This window comes from Polypterus senegalus, chromosome 1 (assembly GCF_016835505.1).
Source record: "Polypterus senegalus isolate Bchr_013 chromosome 1, ASM1683550v1, whole genome shotgun sequence".
In the NCBI taxonomy this organism is placed as follows: Eukaryota; Metazoa; Chordata; class Cladistia; order Polypteriformes; family Polypteridae; genus Polypterus; species Polypterus senegalus.
The window spans coordinates 149,254,457-149,274,313 of record NC_053154.1 but is presented as its reverse complement, the minus strand read 5'-3'; the positions used below and the strand labels follow the sequence as shown (position 1 = coordinate 149,274,313).

General features: G+C 39.7%; 1 protein-coding gene across 2 annotated transcripts in view; it reads left to right on the top strand.

Moving 5' to 3' along the window:
* LOC120533585 (sodium/hydrogen exchanger 9-like) overlaps positions 1–19,857 on the top strand; it is a 447,557-nt gene that overhangs the window by 383,508 nt on the left and 44,192 nt on the right. The window contains exons 15-16 of one of the 2 annotated variants that reach the window (XM_039760513.1): positions 3,785–3,890; positions 14,468–16,420. In XM_039760513.1, coding sequence (XP_039616447.1) covers positions 3,785–3,890; positions 14,468–14,671 — 310 coding nt within the window. In that variant the 3' untranslated portion in view covers positions 14,672–16,420. Of the gene's footprint in view, positions 1–3,784; positions 3,891–14,467; positions 16,421–19,857 lie in introns of those variants that run through there. The other variant, XR_005634561.1, reaches the window with a different exon arrangement.

Sequence of the window (19,857 nt, the reverse complement as noted above, 5' to 3'; positions counted from 1 at the left end):
TGTTTTAACTTAAATTTGCGGTAGGGTTTTAGCATCATTGTTCATAAAGGAGGTTGGTCTATATCAGTGTTTCCCAATCTATGTCCGGGGGACCCCCTGTGACTGCAGGTTTTTGTTCCAACCACATTCCTAATCAGTGACAACGCCTGATCTCATTTAATTAGCTGATGTTTTTTTGTTCTTTTATGCAACATTCAGAAAAGCATAGCAACACGATTTTTACATTTATAAATATTTCTGCTTTTGCTATAGATTTAAATGCTTAACTCTGTTTTGCTGATTTCATTATACTTTGCTCTGTCTCTGTGCAGATTTTCCCCCTTCATTGTATCTTAATAATGACAATTTAAAACAAGCTGATCAGACACCCAGGCAAATAACACTGAATAATCAAAGGCTGCAACTAATTAGTAAATAGTGGATTAATTAAACAATTAGAACACCTTGAAAAGTAGAATGAAAATCAAGATGAAAATACTGTTAAAAAGTAAAAAATACATTATTCCTATATAAATGCTTGGTACATTTTAATATTTTTTTTTTAGCAAACTTAGTTTTCTAATTTCTATATTGTTCGCTAAACACAGAACTTGGGAAATATCAGTTCACTTAATTAGCCCAGGAGTTCAATTAAAAACAGAAGCTGGTTGGAACAAAAACCCGCAGTCAAATGGTGTCCCCAGGACCGAGTTCGGGAAACACTGGTCTATATGATACACACTCCAGCTGGTTTTTATTTTTGGGAAATGGTAATTGACACTTGAGATAATCTTTATAAATGAATTTAATTATCTCTAGCTTCAAAAAAATATTGCTAAAAGTAATGACAGTAAATGAGTTAAATTGTTTATAAAATTCCACTGAATGACCATCTGGGCCTGCAGGAGTCCCACTTTGCTGTGATTTTATGGCATCTTGAATTTTAAGGAGCCTCCAAGATTTATCAAGGTCAGCGACATTCAGAGTATCGAGCTGTGGTGTCTGTATTTTAACAAAGTCCATGGCTTCAGCCTCACCTTCTTTAAATTGTGAGGAAACAAGAATAAAAAGAAAACTAGATTTTACAGTGATAAATATCTCAAATATGGTTTACTGTCAGTGTGTAGTTTGTCAAGAAGTGTTGTCAAAAGAAAGTATGAAGGCGTCACAGCTACTTTGACATATAAATACCAAACATCCAGACAAAAAAGACAACCCTGTGGAATTCATTGAAGGAAATCTAAACTATCTCCACAAGGAGCAAGGCACTTGTACTTCAGCAACCACTACTAATGAAAAAGCATTACTAGTCAGTTATCAAGTTGCATTTCGCATTGCAAAAATCAGTAAGACACATACAATTGCTGAAAATCTGATTTTATTGCCAACTGTTGATATGGCAGAAATAATGTTTGGTGAAAAAGAGGCTGACAAGCTTAAAATAATAACTTTCTCCAATAATATGATCCAAAGAAGAATACAGGTAGTCCCCAGGTTACGGACACCTGACCTATAACATACGAACGGGGTTACAGCTGCGACGCATGCGCCTCAGTAACTGCCGCTCCGTCATCTTCGGCCCGGGGACACTGCAAGTGGTGACTGGACGGAGGCTGGTCGATTTCCCTGCTCACGCAGTGTAGTGTCTGTCAGGTGGCTTCCGGCGGCAAACAGTTTCACTGCCCGCCCCCCACTGTAAGTGGTGACCCTGTTGTGGCTGAACTGAGGCCATTGAGGGTGAACAGGGAGGCGGGGGGTAGCATTGTAGTGTGCCTCAGATGGCTGTGTGTTGAATGGGGGTGGTGGTGCGGCGGGACCATGCAGGCAGCATACTGTAGTAGAGGTGATTGTGGGGTGGACTGGTGATGAACCGCCCCTCGCTGCCTCCATTCATTCTCAATAGCAAGCCTGCTTGTACAGTTACACACATAGCAGAAAATTGTCTCTTGTCAGTACAGGGTGGTCCAGATCTAATTCTGCAGATCCAGATCGTCTGGATGACTTTGATTTATGCGGGGACGATTCCAGTTCGGCGCGAGGACGATTCTTCGTGTCATCAGTTCACACACTTCTCGATGGTCCGGGATTTTTCGGGTGATTTTCTGTGTAATAAACTGAATAAGTTATAGCATAATGAAAATTGCATAATTAGATCTGGACCACACTATACATCAGATGTGTTGATGACTGGTGCCTAATCTGCTGTGATAGCATGTAGAGTGCTGTACAGAAGAGCTCATCTTAACCTTTTGTCTTCACCCTTCAAGAATGTCTCTGAAACACAAATCTGATGCAACTGCTGGTGCTACAGTAAAGAAGAGAAAAAACATCACCATTGAAAATAAAGCAGAAATAATAAAAAGGTCAGAAAGAGGTGAAACTCCATCATTCATTGGCAGGGCACTTGGTTACAGTCAGTCAACAATAACATTTATTAAAGTAATGTACCTGTTCCGACTTACATACAAATTCAACTTAAGTACAAAACTATAGTCCCTATCTCTTACGTAACCCGGGGACTGCCTGTAAGTGACATGGCAGAAGATAATAATAATAATAATAATACATTTTATTTATAAAATTTGATTTCTAGTCGACTTCAATTGACAAAAACACATTGCATTCATTCCAGTGCATTCAAGAACTTTAGAAATATAAGAAATGTCAAGAAATTTAGCGATGTTTAATATGGTAAATTCTAAGTTCACACTGTGCTGCTCTCTCAAGTGACCATGTTAGCACGAGCCTTGTGTCTCTTCTAGCAACTTCCTTTATATGTATTCTGAAGTGCAATTGCTTAATACCGCATCTCTGATTTGATTGTCTCTATCATCCTTGCAAGCACAGTCTTTAGCTGCCCGCCTGAGCCAAGTAACAATCTGTTCAATAGTCTCACCTTGCTATTGTGTCAGCTGGTAGAATGTTTCCCTTGCAAAAGCTGTGTCTATCAGGGGCATGAAGTAAGCGTTTAACGCAGCGAATGCACTGTTGTAATCTGCCATCTTATTGGTATATTCCAAAGCAGAAAACACATCCAGACTCACGTGGTGCAAAAGTAATGCCCTTCTCCATTGTTTTGTCGTTTGCGATACATTATCTGTTAAAATTAGTCCTCTGCCATCTGCGCAGCAACTCAAACGCTGCTAGCCATTTTGCCCAATGTTATCCCCTTAATCCAGGCCTTCTTCAATAATGCATCATCTCCTGACCGCCTCCACTCCTTTCCTCCAGTCTTCGTCCTCTTCCACCTGACTCCAGCTAACAAATGGAGGGAGGCAGCCCCTTTTATGTTCACCCGGCCGTACTCCAAGTATCTACCGATTAACTTCCGCCAACACTTCCTGGTGTGGCGGAAGTGCCGGCTGAGCACCCGGTAGCACTCCAGGTGTCCCTGGTATTCCTTCCCCCACCACCTCCGGGTGTGGCAGAAGTGCTGACATTCCGGGCTTCTCAGGCATCCGGGCGCCCCCTGGCGGTGACCAGAGGCCCCTATAGGGTTGAGCTTCCATGCTTTGTTCCCGTGATCCCCATACCAACCAGGGTGGCTGCGCCCTCATGGCCCTCTTGTGGTCCTTCTAGGCGTTCTGGCTGGGTACCACCCCCAGCCGCCACAACTTTTTATTTGCATTGTGGAAAGTAATTCCATTTTTTGTCTTGTTAGAGTAAATTACACCTTGTTCTGGCATGAATGTGTGTTATCCCTTTTCCTGTGTGATCAGCCAGCAGAAAGGTATGTCTGTGAAGCAGTTATAATTGTAATCCTTTGGCTGTCAACCTTGTCAACAGTCCTTGACTTCAATGGCAGATACATCAAGCCCATCCTGACCCATTCTGGTCCACCTTTAACAGCAACATTGCCAGTGTGGTGTGGGCCAATCGCCAAAATCCTGACCAGTCCACATGCATATGAGGTGAGGACTTTAAAGTAGTTTTTGCTTTTCTTCTTCTTCTGTTTCTATTCTGAAGGGCAACTAAAGATGTTTTGCTGTTATCCAAACTACCAGGGGGGTTACATTTATTGAATTTCTCAGAAACTGGGCAGCACATGCCTCTTTTATGCATGTTTTAGTTTTATGTACTGCAAATTATTGCCATATGAGCTACACAGTTAATATTTCATAACACTGGAAGCAGGACTACTAGGGTGTGATGGAGTATCTTATGACTAATTTTGTAAGTCAGGTTAACATTTGTAATTAATTTTCTATAGCATTCCAGGTGTAATACTGACATTCCTGCTTTATAGTTAGTGATGAGACTGACTTGAATCATGAATCTGATGTTATGGCCTACCTCCAGCTGAAGTCAAATTTTTATTCTGTTTTTTAAAATAGTTCAGGTACCTTGGGGTGTAGTTTATACAATAGGTAATGATGAGTGTTAAGTTGACAGATTGGTTGATTCTCCATTGGTAATACAGTATATTCTCTTAATGTAGAGGACATACTACAACCTACATTCCCATAATTATCCTCAGGCACGAGTTGTGTATACTGAGCTGGTCCAATGGATGAACTTATATGAAATCAGATTCTGACACTCTGTGCCTGACTGATTTGCCTGTAACAGGGTGAGGAATTTACAAGTCTGTGATTGGCCTTGGATTAAAGCTGATACTCATACCAATTCACAGGAGCCAGAGTTGGTGGTTCTGACAGCTGGTAGACATACACTCTGTATGACTTACAGTTAGGTCCATAAATATTTGAACAGAGACAACTTTTTTCTAATTTTGGTTCTGTACATTACCACAAAGAATTTTAAATGAAACAACTCAGATGCAGTTGAAGTGCAGTCTTTCAGCTTTAATTCAGTGGGGTGAACAAAAATATTGCATAAAAATGTGAGGCAACTAAAGCATTTTTTTAACACAATGGCCTTTCAGGCGCTCAAAAGTAATTGGACAAATTAAATAACTGGAAATAAAATGTCAATTTCTAATACTTGGTTGAAAATCCTTTGCTGGAAATGACAGCCTGAAGTCTTGAACTCATGGACATCACCAGATGCTGGGTTTCCTCCTTTTTAATGCACTGCCTGGCCTTTACTGCAGCGGCTTTCAGTTGCTGTTTGTTTGTGGGCCGTTCTGTCCGAAGTTTAGTCTTCAACAAGTGAAATGCATGCTCAATTGGGTTAAGATCAGGTGACTGACTTGGCCATTCAAGAATTTTCCACTTCTTTGCTTTAATAAACTCCTGGGTTGCTTTGGCTCTATGTTTTGGTTCATTGTCCATCTGTATCATGAAACGCCGCCCAATCAATTTGACTGCATTTAGCTGGATTTGATCAGACAGTATGTCTCTGAACACCTCAGAATTCATTTGGCTGCTTCTGTCCTGTGTCACATCATCAATAAACACTAGTGTCCCAGTACCACTGGCAGCCATGCACGCCCAAGCCATCACACTGCCTCCACTGTGTTTTACAGATGATATGGTATGCTTTGGATAATGAGCTGTTCTACGCCTTCTCCATACTTTTTTCTTGCCATCATTCTGGTAGAAGTTGATCTTGGTTTCATCTGTCCAAAGAATGTTTTTCCAGAACTGTGCTGGCTTTTTTAGATGTTCTTTAGCAAAGTCCAATCTAGCCTTTCTATTCTTGAGGCTTATGAGTGGATTGCACCTTGAAGTGCACCCTCTGTATTTACTTTCATGCAGTCTTCTCTTTATGGTAGACTTGGATATCGATACACCTACACCCTGGAGAGTGTTGTTCACTTGGTTGGCTGTTATGAAGGGGTTTCTCTTCACCATGGAAATGATTCTGCGATCATCCACCACTGTTGTCTTCCGTGAACATCCAGGTCTTTTTGCGTTGCTGAGTTCACCAGTGCTTGCTTTCTTTCTCAGGATGTACCAAACTGTAGATGTTGCCACTCGTAATATTGTAGCAATTTCTTGGATGTGTTTTTTTCTGTTTTCGCAGCTAAAGGATGGCTTCTTTCACCTGCATGGAGAGCTCCTTTGACCGCATGTTGTCTGTGTTCACAGCAAAATCTTCCACATGCAAGCACTACACCTCAAATCAACTCCAGGCCTTTTATCTGCTTAATTGATAATGACATAACAACGGACTTGCCCACACCTGCCCATGAAATAGCCTTTGAGTCAGTTGTCCAATTACTTTTGAAGGAATGAAGGGATTGTGTTAAAAAAATACTTTAGTTGCCTCACATTTTTATGCAATCGTTTTGTTCAACCCGCTGAATTAAAGCTGAAAGTCTGCACTTCAACTGCATCTGAGTTGTTTCATTTAAAATACATTGTGGTAATGTACAGAACCAAAATTACAAAAAAAGTTGTCTCTGTCCAAATATTTATGGACCTAACTGTACTAGGCAGCAAACTTTGCAAATGTGAGAGAGATTGCATCTCTTAGTTGCCTGGGACTAACTCAGATTAGCCAGAAGATGTAGGAATCAACTGTTGGTCACAGGATCCTGGTCTGCCTTGCTTGTCATGTTGCCACCACAATCTGTATCTTCCAAGAGGTAAATTCTCACAGAAATCTAGATTCTTTTTTATCTTGTTAGCCCAAAAACATACCTCAAAACAGGTGACAAAGTATTAAATGACCAATCATTACAGAAAACTAGCATGTAGGTTTGAGTTTTAATGCTGATTTGATTTCTTGAACCAAACATATGTTTTGGCACTGCAAGGAACCAAGCACATCATTAGAACAAGAGGTTTCTGGTACAACAGAAACTCAACTTTGCTTTTTGTTTATCCTGGAAGTCTTGTCATTAAATTCAACAGAATGGCAGTTAGGTGTTCACCATTGTGATAGCTAGCCAGCTACCAGCAATGTCTGTTAGCAGTGGTCTGATATGATTCCAATATGTTATGAAAGAATTACCCAGTTAGCAACACACTTATCTCTAGGGTCCCTTCTTTCCTCTGTGTAACCAGAATATTCCTTCAAGTTCTTGGTTATTTAAAAGATTTTGTGTAAAACCTTTAGCACTTTCTTGTTTTCTCAGTTTGTCCCTGGATGATTCATTTGAAAGGGGCTTTGTCTCACAGCTCTAATACTGTGTAATATTTATAGTACAAGCTAAAATATATTTTGCAAATGTATGCTAAACCTACATTTAAATAAATATTAATGCAACATAAAAGCAAATATATACAGTATCCGCATAACTATTAAAAACATAAGTCAGTGTAATACTGATTATTAGCTAAATTTGCTGCACACTAAACTCACAAGAAGAGCAGTAGTTGATAGATTGTCAGATTGTTTTTTCATTTTAAGTTTGTGTCTTCAAAATTAGCCATCACAAGTAAAGGCATGCCCACTGTTTGGATTGTTTATGGACTAAAGATTTAAATGGCTTTAAGTGCAGCACAGTAATGGAGGCCATACGTCTAGAGCATGGACTACCCAAAAAACATTCAACTAGCAACTTTCCCGTCATTAAAGTTAAGATCATTCAAGAAAATGGGTGACAGAGACTAATATGATCTACAGCCAGACAATCAAGAGGTGAGTGTTGTCACAAGAGGCAAATCAGAACACACAACTCAGCTTTCCATTTCATTAATAGGTTTTAGCAGGCATTGATGCAACTTTCCAATCAGTGAAAAACAAAAAGTCTGAGTTAAATTGGACTATGGAACACAAACATTGTCTATTAGAGGACAAGAAAAACTGACTAATCTGAGAAATCCCTGGTCCAACTGGTTAATTACAATATGGCAAAAACCAATATGGCCATAAATTCACCCTTAAGGGTGACAGGTTTGTAGCATAGTGGTGTAGGTATAATGGTGTGAGGTGGGCTCTCCTGCCACACATTATGTCCCTTAATACAAGTAGAGCAACATTCAAGTGTCATAAACTACCCGAGATTCCTAATTATCGGATGCGTCTTTTCGTGACAGTAAGGCAAGTATCTGCAATGAGCATTTCAGAAATATAATGTACCACAATGGAAGGGAAGTTATGGGTTCTATAAGCACGACTATGGGCTTAACACATTGACTTTCTCAGTCTATAGGATGGTCCAGATCTAATTATGCAATTTTCATTACACTATAACAACGTGCAACGCAGGATGTTGGAGGAATTTGGACCGCCTTCAGTGCATAGAAACACTATCTCCCAAACAAACAAAATGTTTGACCGGACTGGTAGTCCCCAAAATTGTATTGTTTTCCTGCATTGCATTAAGAGTTGCATAATTAGATCTGGACCACCCTGTACAGAACTCCACATAGTTTAGGGTGTGTGGTATAAAATGAAAGGAATTGCAATTACATGATACAATGAAGTCAACATGGAGCGACATCCCTGTACCACTCACTCTGAACAAATGGGGGGCACTTTATTAGGCTAGTGCACCTAATAAAGTAAACAACTGTAATTTTCAAAATTTATACTGAAATCGTGAAGAAATCATCAAGATAATATATGAAACTGAACTATTGTATTTGAATCAGTGTGGCTGTCTGAACTCTTATCATTATGCAAGTTGATGGAGGAATTTATTTGCACAGTTAATTTAATCTCAGTAAGATAAAATGGATGAATGTTGAAAATCAGTTAGCTCATACTGCCAGGTATAACAAAGCAAAATAAATCACACAGACTGCACCTCTCCCTTCTCGCTTTATCATATGATCTTTTCTTGCAGCTTGTTTAATTTGCAATTACACAAAGTGCATGGCATGTTTTTTTTTCTATCTCTCTTCGTTTCCTTTCTTTTCTTTCTTTTTTTGCAATTAAACTGTTCTCATCTCTCACTGTCTAGCTTCAATAATTCACAGGGGATTTATGTGCAAGACGGCTCATAGAATAACAAGAGAGCTCTGTAATGCCAATTAGCTATTAGTTGTTGGAAACCGTGGGGAATTTATGTAAAGAGAAAGAACAGGAGTTGATGAATTGTAATAAAATGGAAAATCAAAGTCTTATAAAACCTAAAAAGTTTTTAGAACAGCATGAAGCATTCAGGAGCAATGCCAAGAATGAAAAACAATGTAAGTCATCAAGAACATGCACATAAGATGTAGGTATAGCCTAAGGTGTGTGGCCTTTCATCGGACCAGAGGTCTTGGAGAGAGAGAGAGAGAGAGACAATCATAATATAACATAAAAATGATGAGTCATTAAATGTGACCTTCATCTCCACTATGATATATACTGAAAAAGCCTAGAAGTGAGTGATGTGGCCTTCAGATCATAAGAAAACTCCCATCACACACTGTGAATCTGCCTGGGTAAAGAGATCAAGCAAAGAGGTCAACAAGCCTGAGCATGAGACTTTGATCTGTTGACCTACGGGCTTAAAGAGCGTCACACCTACTCTAAATTATTAAAAGATTAACCAGAGAACTGTGGAAAAACATGTGGGTGTGCTTTGGTAAGATGAGGTCTTGAGGAAAATTACAGTGTTCATTATGCTAACAGCACTTTCAGATCACTGCTGGAAACAGCACAGTTGTGGAAAATTTACTGTCTGCCCGAGTGATGTCAAAGCTTAGAGGTGGCCAAAATCTGTGCAGTGGGCCTCTTTATAATGAAGTCACTAGTACAGCTTAGCAAGCTTGGCTCTTTCTTCTTGAATCTTGGCTCAATCAACTATAACACTCTAGGCCTCTTCTGTGAACAGCTGCGCTTACTTATGCATGCTGGTTAGGATGTAACGCAGTGCCAGGCGTGCATCAGTTTCCCCTCATATATCTTTCTGCTGGAGGTATTAACAGACTTAAATCAGATCACTCTTGTTATGTGAAATGTCACATATACCCAAACGTTCTCACTCATGGCCCCCAGCTGGTTCAACAACACTGGCTTCCTCACAATTTCACAAACACCTTCGTGTCACGGTTGCCCATCTACAGGCCAGCAAAATCAATTTCTTTTACTTATGCGTGGCAAATGACCTCCTCCAACATCTGTCATGCTTGGACTGTTGCAGTCTGGTAATTAACATGATTTTTTCTGGAATATTTAAGAAAAACACATGTGCACAAATCCTTTTCTTAGTCTGCAAGTTGACCAGTATTGAAGGACTTATCATTTTTGTTTAAGCACTCTTTCCTCTAGTTTGCAAAGAGCCAGATAGAGGTATTATAATATAATTAGCTGTCTCTGCCCTTCTTTTATACTCACTTTCAACAGTCAGAATACAGAAAGCTCCAAAAAATTAAAAAACAAATACATTGTTGAAAAACAGTGTTATGTACAGTATGCATAATATACAGTGAACTGGATTAATTACAAAATACTGTTTAGTGTTTATAAAGGATAACATTCATATACCTGAGTTCTTGGCAGAGATTTAGGTGCATTGTAGGAATGAATGCTGGCCTGTGCAGCGATCCTTGTGAATGTTAAGTAGAAAATAACAGCAAGATGCCCAAGAAGGAAAAGAGACAGAACTGTCTGGATTGTTTAGTTTAGCAGCCTCTGAAACTGTAACGATCCTCCATACCTCCGTGTCTGGGACTGGCGATTCTTCTTTTGAAATAGCAGTAGGCCTTCATGATGTTTTTCTGTTTTTTTTTTGTTAATCCAGCACACTCCACAACACCTCTTCTACCAGTACCAGTTGCATTCATATCAGCTTTCAGCAATTAGGTACCTAAGGTGACCACCTTAGGTCGAGTCTCTAGGGTGTATTTGCCCCATTTTCTCCATACATTCTAATTTTCGTGTGACAGTCCTTGGGCAACACATGCACAAAAATGCATAAAATGAAAGAAAACAAATACATATCATAATATTAATATTACATACAGTATGTATTGGGAAGATAGTGTAAGTAATTTCTAAAGTACGAAGACCAGGCAGCAAAAGATGGGAAAGAAATTAGCTTCTCTGTGTCATTGTAGGGTCCTATTTTCAAGCCCCTTTTATTTTAGTCAATGCGAAATGTCATAAAGTTTACTGATAGTGTCTTTCTGTAACTCTCTCCAAGTGCCTCTGATTGTAAAAATTCTTTGATCGCTATATTTCCATTCATTATTTGTAATTTAATGTGACTTGTGAATTGTTTTATTGTAGTATTAACAGACTTCTAGTATTTATCCTTAATACTATATTCAAGGTAGCAGAAATTAGCATAACCTGTACTGTTTATTAGTTTAATAATAAGGTAAGAAGTTAATCCCATCAATGTTTTTGACTGTTTTTACATTGCACTCTATTACTAAAAAGAAAAGCTAAACTAGTGACAATTGAGCACAGAAGGATGGAAAATGCATCAATAGCCACAGATGACTGTGTCACTATGATAACTTAAATTGTTGCACTGTTTCACAAGAAAGCTTTCATTCTTTTTAATATTGTCCAAATGTGTCACACTGAGTGAAGTGTGCAGCAAATGTGATCAATAATTAGTACATTACTCTGATTAATGCTATAACTAGTTATGCACACATACTGTATATACAGTGTCATTAAAAGTACAGTATTTGACTCTTCATAATTATTTTTATGATTATTATTTCAAATTTGTACCAATGAATATCTTAATTTTTTTAACTGAAACCTAATATTAGATAAAGGTTGCCCGAGTGAACCAATAACACATTTTTTGTAACTTATTTCATTTATCTAATGATGAACATTAATTGGCACTGTGTGAAAAAAGTAATTGCCCCTTGTACTTAATAACTGGTTGTGTCACCATTATCTGCAATGACTGCAATCAAGTGCTTCCTATAATTCAATATGAGCCTTTCACATTACTGTGGAGGAATTGTAGGCCTTGCAAAAGCTGCTTTCATTCTGAAGTATATGTTATTTGTTTGCTCAGGTGTCCTTTATCTTTTGATTGAAGACCTAAAAACATTGGGTGTCAAATGTTTGCAGAGGAAATAAGGAAAGCAGCAAATACTTTTTATGCCATTGTTTGATTTCTTTGTATGTATATTTCCATATTTAACCCACTGATATATATTGGATTTGCAAACCCATTTTAAAGTAATACTAGGGGGCTTTGTCCACTGCTCGCTTCGCTCGTCAAACCCCGTGCTTGCACTATATGGTAGCCTCTTTGCAGTTCTGCTGTTTGCGTATGGGGATGTGGATGTACAATTTACTACTACTACTATTTTACATTACAGCGAGTAATTAACCTTATTAAAAAATACTAGATAGCAGACGCCCACCATCGCATACGGTGGTGTAAGAATAGGAACGTTAAACGGAGCATTGCCTTTGTTAACCGTTTGTGTCAAGAAATAACCCACTGATAGGAACAGGCAGTTGCTGGATCCCAGAATTGAGATGACGTTGTACAAAAACCCGTCGACAGAGAAGATACTGTTGTTCATTTTATAACAAAGGCTCAGGAAACAACCATCGCAGTATAACAAAAATAGCAAGGTGTATGGGCAGGCAACGTGGGGAAGGGTTTGGAAGAGAACAAATAGGAATTGAGAAATGCTGTGTCAGCAGCGTGTGGGCGGGACCGGTTTTGAAGTGGAAGCAGGACGAACCAGAAGAGAAAAATATAAGAGATTAAAACGTAATAATTTGAATGTAAATTATGTTTCCTGTTGCGTTAGGGTTATTCATTGTGTAATTCGATTTTGTTCTGTTTGGCTTTGAAATTAACACGCAAAAACTTTTTAAACGTACAATTTTACTGTAAAACTTAAGGAAAAACAATTTTTTTAATTCAATTTTCATCAATATCATACTGAATTGTTATTCTGTGTTTGGACTTTCATTGTGACAACGCCACATACAGTATAACTGCACATGATTGAATTTCATTTCTTTCTCTCTATTAAATAAAATGACTTTTTCGAATGTTTGGCTCTGAGATGTATAAATTATCTTTGCAAAAGCTACTCTAACGGGAAACTGTTAACATTTTAATACAAATGGCATATCAAGATCTCCTTTGTTGTCTAATGTTATCGCCTGAAGATGTACTACATTACCTTTCTTGGATACATCCTTCTTTCTACAGTAATTCGTGCGGAGGAAGACCAAATGATGTTAACGGTTATAGATTTTCTTCAGAATATTTTAAGTTGATGTTTTCATCTTCCACCAACTGTTTCAACATGGTCTATTGATACACATTTAACCAATTTGCAGTGTAACCGAACAACATTTTTAGTGTTAGTTCCTTTGACTTCATCGTTCCTCGGTGCTAGGATTGCCCATGTAGTCATTTTTACTGTTGATAACCTTTCGTGATGAAATGTCTTGTCTCATCGGAGCAAGAACTGTGTCTGTCAAAATCATTCCCACGAATGAAAGGTGAGAGTACCGTGTGCGTGGTTTTCTATAGTTGACAGGAGAGCTTGACTTGAAAACATCTCATTGCCAAAGTCTCGACTCTCGGGACTTGAAAAAATCTTCCAAAGTCTCATCTTCCAAAAAGTTTTGTCTTGTCACAGGATTATTTTATTATAATAGAGAGATACCTTGTACTGGGAAAATGACTTACTATTAGAGCTGCAGGACAAGGCCCGTTTGAAATGTAGATACCGAGCCGTAGGTCTAGAGATTGCCAGAATTTTTGGTTGTTCTGGGCAAAAGGAACAAATATAGGTTTGTATCACATATTGGGCAAATGTTGAAATAACATTAAAATAAGATAAAAGGGAGCACATACAATAGCCTGTTGCTGCTGTCAATTTCCTTTTCATGGTTTACCATCTGAGTGCTGGATCTTTTCTAAACTAAGCTGCCTGGACACACAACTTGAGCTTCAGACATCAACTCAAGCTTGGACTCTTGTTTGATGGTACTGAGGTGCTGCCTTCACATACAGTAAGTTAAGTTAGCACTAAATGTCAAGCTAAGTACAGTTTGTCTTTAAAGTGTTTCTTCTCTGCCACCTGTTTTGATGATCTGAGCTAGCATTGGCACCTGGATAAAAGACCCTGATATTTTTGGGAGTGTCTATGCCCTCTGCCTTGTAGACTGAATCTATGCAGAGTATAAGACCTGACATCCACTTGTAACAGTGAATTTAAAAAGAAAACTGACCATTTTTCATTGCTGTCACTTTAGTGTAGGCACAAGGCACCAGCCTCTCTCAGAAGAGATGACAGTCCAGTACATGGCACACATTGGCATCTACATTGTTATAGATGTGACAACAATCCACATAACAATGTGGATTGGAGAGCAAGTGGAATCTCTAAAAGGAAGTCACATAAACAGACCCCATATAGAAGGCACACTAGCCAGGAGTTAAAAACATGATTCACGTACTATGAGGCGGAAAGTCTTAACAATTTCTGTCATTCTTCACGCTGAGAACCATTACTTTTAAAGAGCGTGTGAATGCAAAAGCATACTCATAGTTCATTATTAAGGAGTTAAGCTGAATTAAATCTATCATAGGTAATTTATGGAATATAATTTATGGAATAACAATTAAAGCTGATTTTAATAATTTGATATTTTCCAGGCTCATTCATCCATTGACCCTTGTTGTTAATATACATTACTGTTGCCATTTCAAGTCTGCAGAACTATTTCAAATAAAGTTTGTCTTTTTGTGCAGAACCAAGAGCAGCTATACAATGAAGACTCGGATTTCATCAGCCAAGATGAACTGACTGTAAATGTTGAAAGCACAACAGAGCGTCCCTGGACAGTGAGGGTCGATGCAGATGATGGGGTGCCACCTGCACACCAAGAAAGCTTGCAGGAGGGAGATCTTGGGCTGGGTGGGTATGCCTCTAGTGTTGGGAATTCATGTGCCTAATGCCGAGCAGACACTGTCTTGAGAGGCTACAGAAAACTGGAACATATGTATGCCTTTCTCACATGTGAACATTTAGGTATCTGCGTACAAATCAAATTTTTGCCAGGGTTCCCTCCAAATATGCATTTAAACTGTGAAGGAAAGAACTGGACATTTAGTCTGGAGTGTGTGATCTTCATTTAAACTGTGAAAGAGTATTAGAGCTGGGCATTTACTCTGTACTGTGGAGTACATGCCAGTGTCAACTTGACATTAGCATCCACAATAAAAGTGAAATGATACCAATACAGATAATAATAATAATTATTGCTTTTTTTGCTGCAAATGGGAAGTTTGTTTGTTGCAATCAGTAACACATTCCAGTCACAGGAACAGATCATTCACACCAAATGAGTGAAACTCCTCAGGGGCTAATGGTGGGTGCAAGTACTTAATTTCACAATATTTTTATCCATCCATCTAGGGTGACAGAGAACAAGATCCTATCCTGACAACACTAGGCATAAGGCAAGGTATAGTATCAATTTATTAAAGAGCACAGCAACCCCCTAAATTAGTTACAGGGTGAAACTGAGAAAATGGAATGCTTGGCAGAAGGACCTCAGTGCATAAGGAGGGCAGGAAGCCTCTAATCCTGCAAGAGATTAAAAATGACCTGAACTTGACTTGAGTATTAGTGGTTTACTCAGAAATAGATGAGAAATAGGACATGGAAGAGCCAGTCTGTTGGCACCTCTTTTCACAGGCACATTAGCAGATCTTACAAAGCTGGCAAGTCTGTAGCACAGTTCACTTATTGATACTCTTATCACATTTCACTTGGAGCATTTTTATCTGAGACAATCCAATGGCTGGGTAAGTGTGTATGGGCTGCTCTGCTACGCCTTGCTACTTTCAGTCTTTCGGAGTAAGTTTAAGCATAAGTGAAGCCATGCATTCTGGGTGTCATGTCAATAAGCCGTGCATATCAGTGCTGTGTAGAAATGGGATGAATATAAATGTGAAGAGGGGTTTATCAGATTGATTATAAACAGCAGTAGTCTTTCTTTCACCTCTTGAAACCTTAACATTTTTCATATTTTGCTGTTTAATAATTGCATTCCAAATGCATTTAAAATAGATGTTAATTTTATTGATCAAATTACACATTGCACACTTTTAATATACAATAAAAAATATACAGATATTAAATATATTGATGGTTATATTCAATAATTTCACATTGTGCACTGGGCTTATTACCAAATGTGCACATTTTAAAATAAAATAGTCCCTCCTATTAATCTGTGTGTTGAACCCACTTAAGCGCAGTTTTAGTTGTGTCCAGGCAGCTTTGTAAGTAAAGCAAAAAGCAAAATTAAACAATGCAGTAGACGGATCCAGGGCTCGCTCATGCACATATCCAGACTAGCACAATTTTGAGTTATCAATTGACCTAATATGTGGAGTGGTGGCACTGAGGCTAGGGATCTGCACTGGCAATTGGAAGGTTGCTGGTTCATATCCCGTAAACAGCAAAAGTGACTCTACTTCGTTGAGCCCTTGAGCAAGGCCTTTAACCTGCAATTGGTCCTTTAATCTGCATCCATGTATGCCCTCCAACATGCAGGGAAAATTCTGAGGGTTGGTGGCAGAATAGGCACGCCAGCTATCATAGTAAACCTCACATTGGTTCCATTCCATCTGAACTAGTGTGGTGCTGAGGTGTCACCCGTTGCATGGCTGCACACAGGTCCTAATCTGGATCCTGAGTTAGTTCGTCGTGTGGTGGGTACAGCAATGAGCTAATAGCGTGTGCTCCTAACCTCTCTCTCCTCTCTAACACACCCACACATATCTCTTAGATGAACTCCACAGAGACATCATCATGGCTCAGGATTTCAACCCAGCATGCTGTTTCTATAAGGTAGAAGGAGGTAACCACAATGCCAAACACAATCAAATGAGCTCAAATATAGACTTCCTGATTGCTTTTTTCTTCGGAATTACTTTTCAACATAGCTGCTTCACAATAACTTTATACAGAAGAATAATTTCTTAATGCAGGAATTATGTAACTAGATCTCATGTGAATTCTGTTTATCTCATAGCATGCTTGAGCGTAATCCAGCGGTTTGATGTCAGTTGGTATCACGTAACTCCATATCAACATAAGATCAGGGAATATGCCTTGAGCCGTCCATGTTGCTTGTGGCCTAATGAAGCGTAATAACCAGTTATTCATCTTGTAGCAGGTTTCAGCTGCACCTGCCACAGGCCTGAGTTTCTTTTGCTCCCCAAACAACCTCAAAGCTTTCATATTTCTTATAGCAGCTCTGCTCAGCAGCACCAGCTTCATGTGATAGTTTTGGTAGAATTATTGATCTGCTGGACACGATCTGAAGAAAAAGTAAAATTGCAAATAAATAATAAATTGTAAATGATAACAAAGAAAAAAAATCTTAAAATATAAGTTCTTTACTCTGCAATTCAAGTGAAGGTACTGGCATACTGGTCACTCCATGTCATTTTAGACAAATGGTGAATTGAGTAGATGGCATCAGTTGCACTTACCTTAGACTACATCTCCATATTTGTTTAACATGATAGAGCTGACACCCTCCACACCTGCTGTACTTGGTTATGCCAGGTAGAGGCGTCTCAGACACTCAAACCCGAGGAGTTTTCACTCTGGGTTTTTACACACAGCTCTTCCAATTCTATAATAAGATCACATTTTTACATTTTTAACCTGTGTTTGCTGATACTCTTATAAATAACTACTTTGAAAACAGAGACAAGCTTGTGTTACTTAATTTCAGTCCTAAAGTATATGATAGACCTGATATCTGTCACAAGGATATCAAACAAAAAGACTATGCAGTGATCTTCATTTTAATTAGTATTATCATCTCTTTTACCTCACTTTTGTGTCAAACTTGAATACATGTTCAAGCAATGACAATGACTATTGATTTGTATTAAATGCCTATAATTCAATACTTTGTATTTAATAAAAAAATTCTTTATTTCCCATTGTGTGCTTGTATTTGTTCCTCATAACCTAACCATTATAGCAATGGCTTTCGTACTGTCACTTGACCTGTCAGTTCTGCAGCCTGAAGTTATCTCTTCACAGGTGGAAATGACATCTGCTTACTTTGACCATCTGTTCAGCTGTATTTGAACATGTTGTCCTGGGAAGTACCTGTCATGCAAGCTGTTGACTCTCAGAAATTCGTCTTGTGGTTACGCTGTGTCATGTCCACTCCTTTCAAACTTCTGCCGTTCCATTCCAGAGGCACTGAAAGAAGACAGTGGCAAGAAGTTGTCACCATTTGACCAGAAGCTTGGCTTGGAAACACATCTTTGTGGCTCCTGCGCTGTTAATCTGAGACATTGCGCCTCTCCTGTCTTCTTATTCGCCAGGTGTCTGGGGAGGATTTGCATGTTGGTCAGGCATGCATATAAGAATTTCACTGTACTCAAGACAATGCTATGGATAAATCTAAAAGTGTATGTTTGTTTTATCTCCATGGCTCTTAAGAGTCCTAAAGATCATTGGTTGTCCAAATAAATATGATGTAAACATGTGTGGACACTGGCCCAGACACAGACAGGCAGACATCGTTAGTTCACCCAACACACTTTTATTTACAATTTATACAGAATAAAGTGCCACATACAACCCCAAAACTCCCCCAAAGTCCAGGTCTTACAATGCCTCTCTTTTCTTTTGGCCCGCCTCCACTCCTCTCCTCCAAGACTTCATCCACTCTGCTCTGACTCCAGTCATTAAATGGAGGGAGGTGGCCCCTTTTATCCTCACCCAGACGAGCTCCAGGTGGCTCCTGATAACCTTCCACTGGCTCTCCCATGTGTGGCAGAAGTACCGGCTGCGTACCCGGAAGCACTCCGGGTGTCCCTGGTCTTCTTCCCCCTAGCACTAAAGGGTGTGGCGGAAGTGCTGAGGGTCAGGGTTCCTCAGGCATCCGGGCACCCCCGGCGGTGACCACGGGCCCCTATAGGGTTAAGCTTCTAAGCTCTGTTCCCGTGGTCCCCAAAGCCACCAGGGTGGTGGCCCCCTCGTGTCTGGAGGAGGTGTAAGCCCTCCTCTGGTTCTTCTGGGTGTCCCGGCTGGGTTCCACCCCCAGCCACTCGCCACACATGTTTATATTTAGACATTTAAGGCCTATCATTTAAGTGCCATCTGGAATCTGTAACAACTACCAGTACGAGTTGCTCATGGTGAGTAGTAGGTGGTTTGTTGTATTCATGGAATTCATGCCTTAGACACAAAGAATTGGAGTTAACTCTTGGCTTGCGTATAGCCCCCTAACCCTGACACAGACAGGCTGGAAACAAGTTTGCCACACAGCACACCATTTATTTACACGTGGGGGTGCTTCCTTCGCTCCCCACAGCACAGTACCAAATGGTACACAATGCTCAGTCCTTTCTTTATTTCTTTCTTTCTTTCTTTCCTTCCTTCCTTCCTTCCTTCTCTGCTCTTCTCCTCTTGTCTGCCTCTACTGTTCCTGGCAAGCTTTGTCCTCCACCTACCGACTCTGGCTCCCGGAGTAGTGGCTGCTTGCTCCTTTTATAAGGCACCCAGTAGTGCTCCAGGTGCTTGTTGACCTACTTCCAGCAGCACTTCCGGGAGTTGGGGAAGAGCTGTAGCACCCCCTAGTGGCGCCCACGGAACCATCAGGGCTGCATCAAACTCCAGCTTCTATGAAGACCTACAGGAGTCTGCAGCACCACTGCAACCCAGGGGGGCTGCCACCCAGCACTTCAGGGAAGGTAATACTCTGGATAGGCTCACTCCTCAGGTCCTTCCAGTGTGGAAGCATCCTGGCCAGGCAAGGACCCACCCTAAATTTGTGGAAGCAGGACAGTAGACCCTACCCTTGCAGTCACTAAAGGCCAGGGTTATGGATGCATTAAATGTCTGCTAATCCGGAAGACTGGTTAATCAGTAACTGGAATTACAAGCTTATGATCCAATGTACAAAATAATCACAGCTATTATTACATTTATAAGAGCATAAAGAGATGGGAAGGCACATAATCAGTGAACCTGTAGTTTGTTGCTCATTCTGGAGCAGCTGACAGTGTGTTAGTTAATAAAAGGAAAGCGATGGGCTTTGAACAGCTTCTATATTCCTTGTTAGCATACCAAAGATGGACATTAGGTCAGTAGAAAG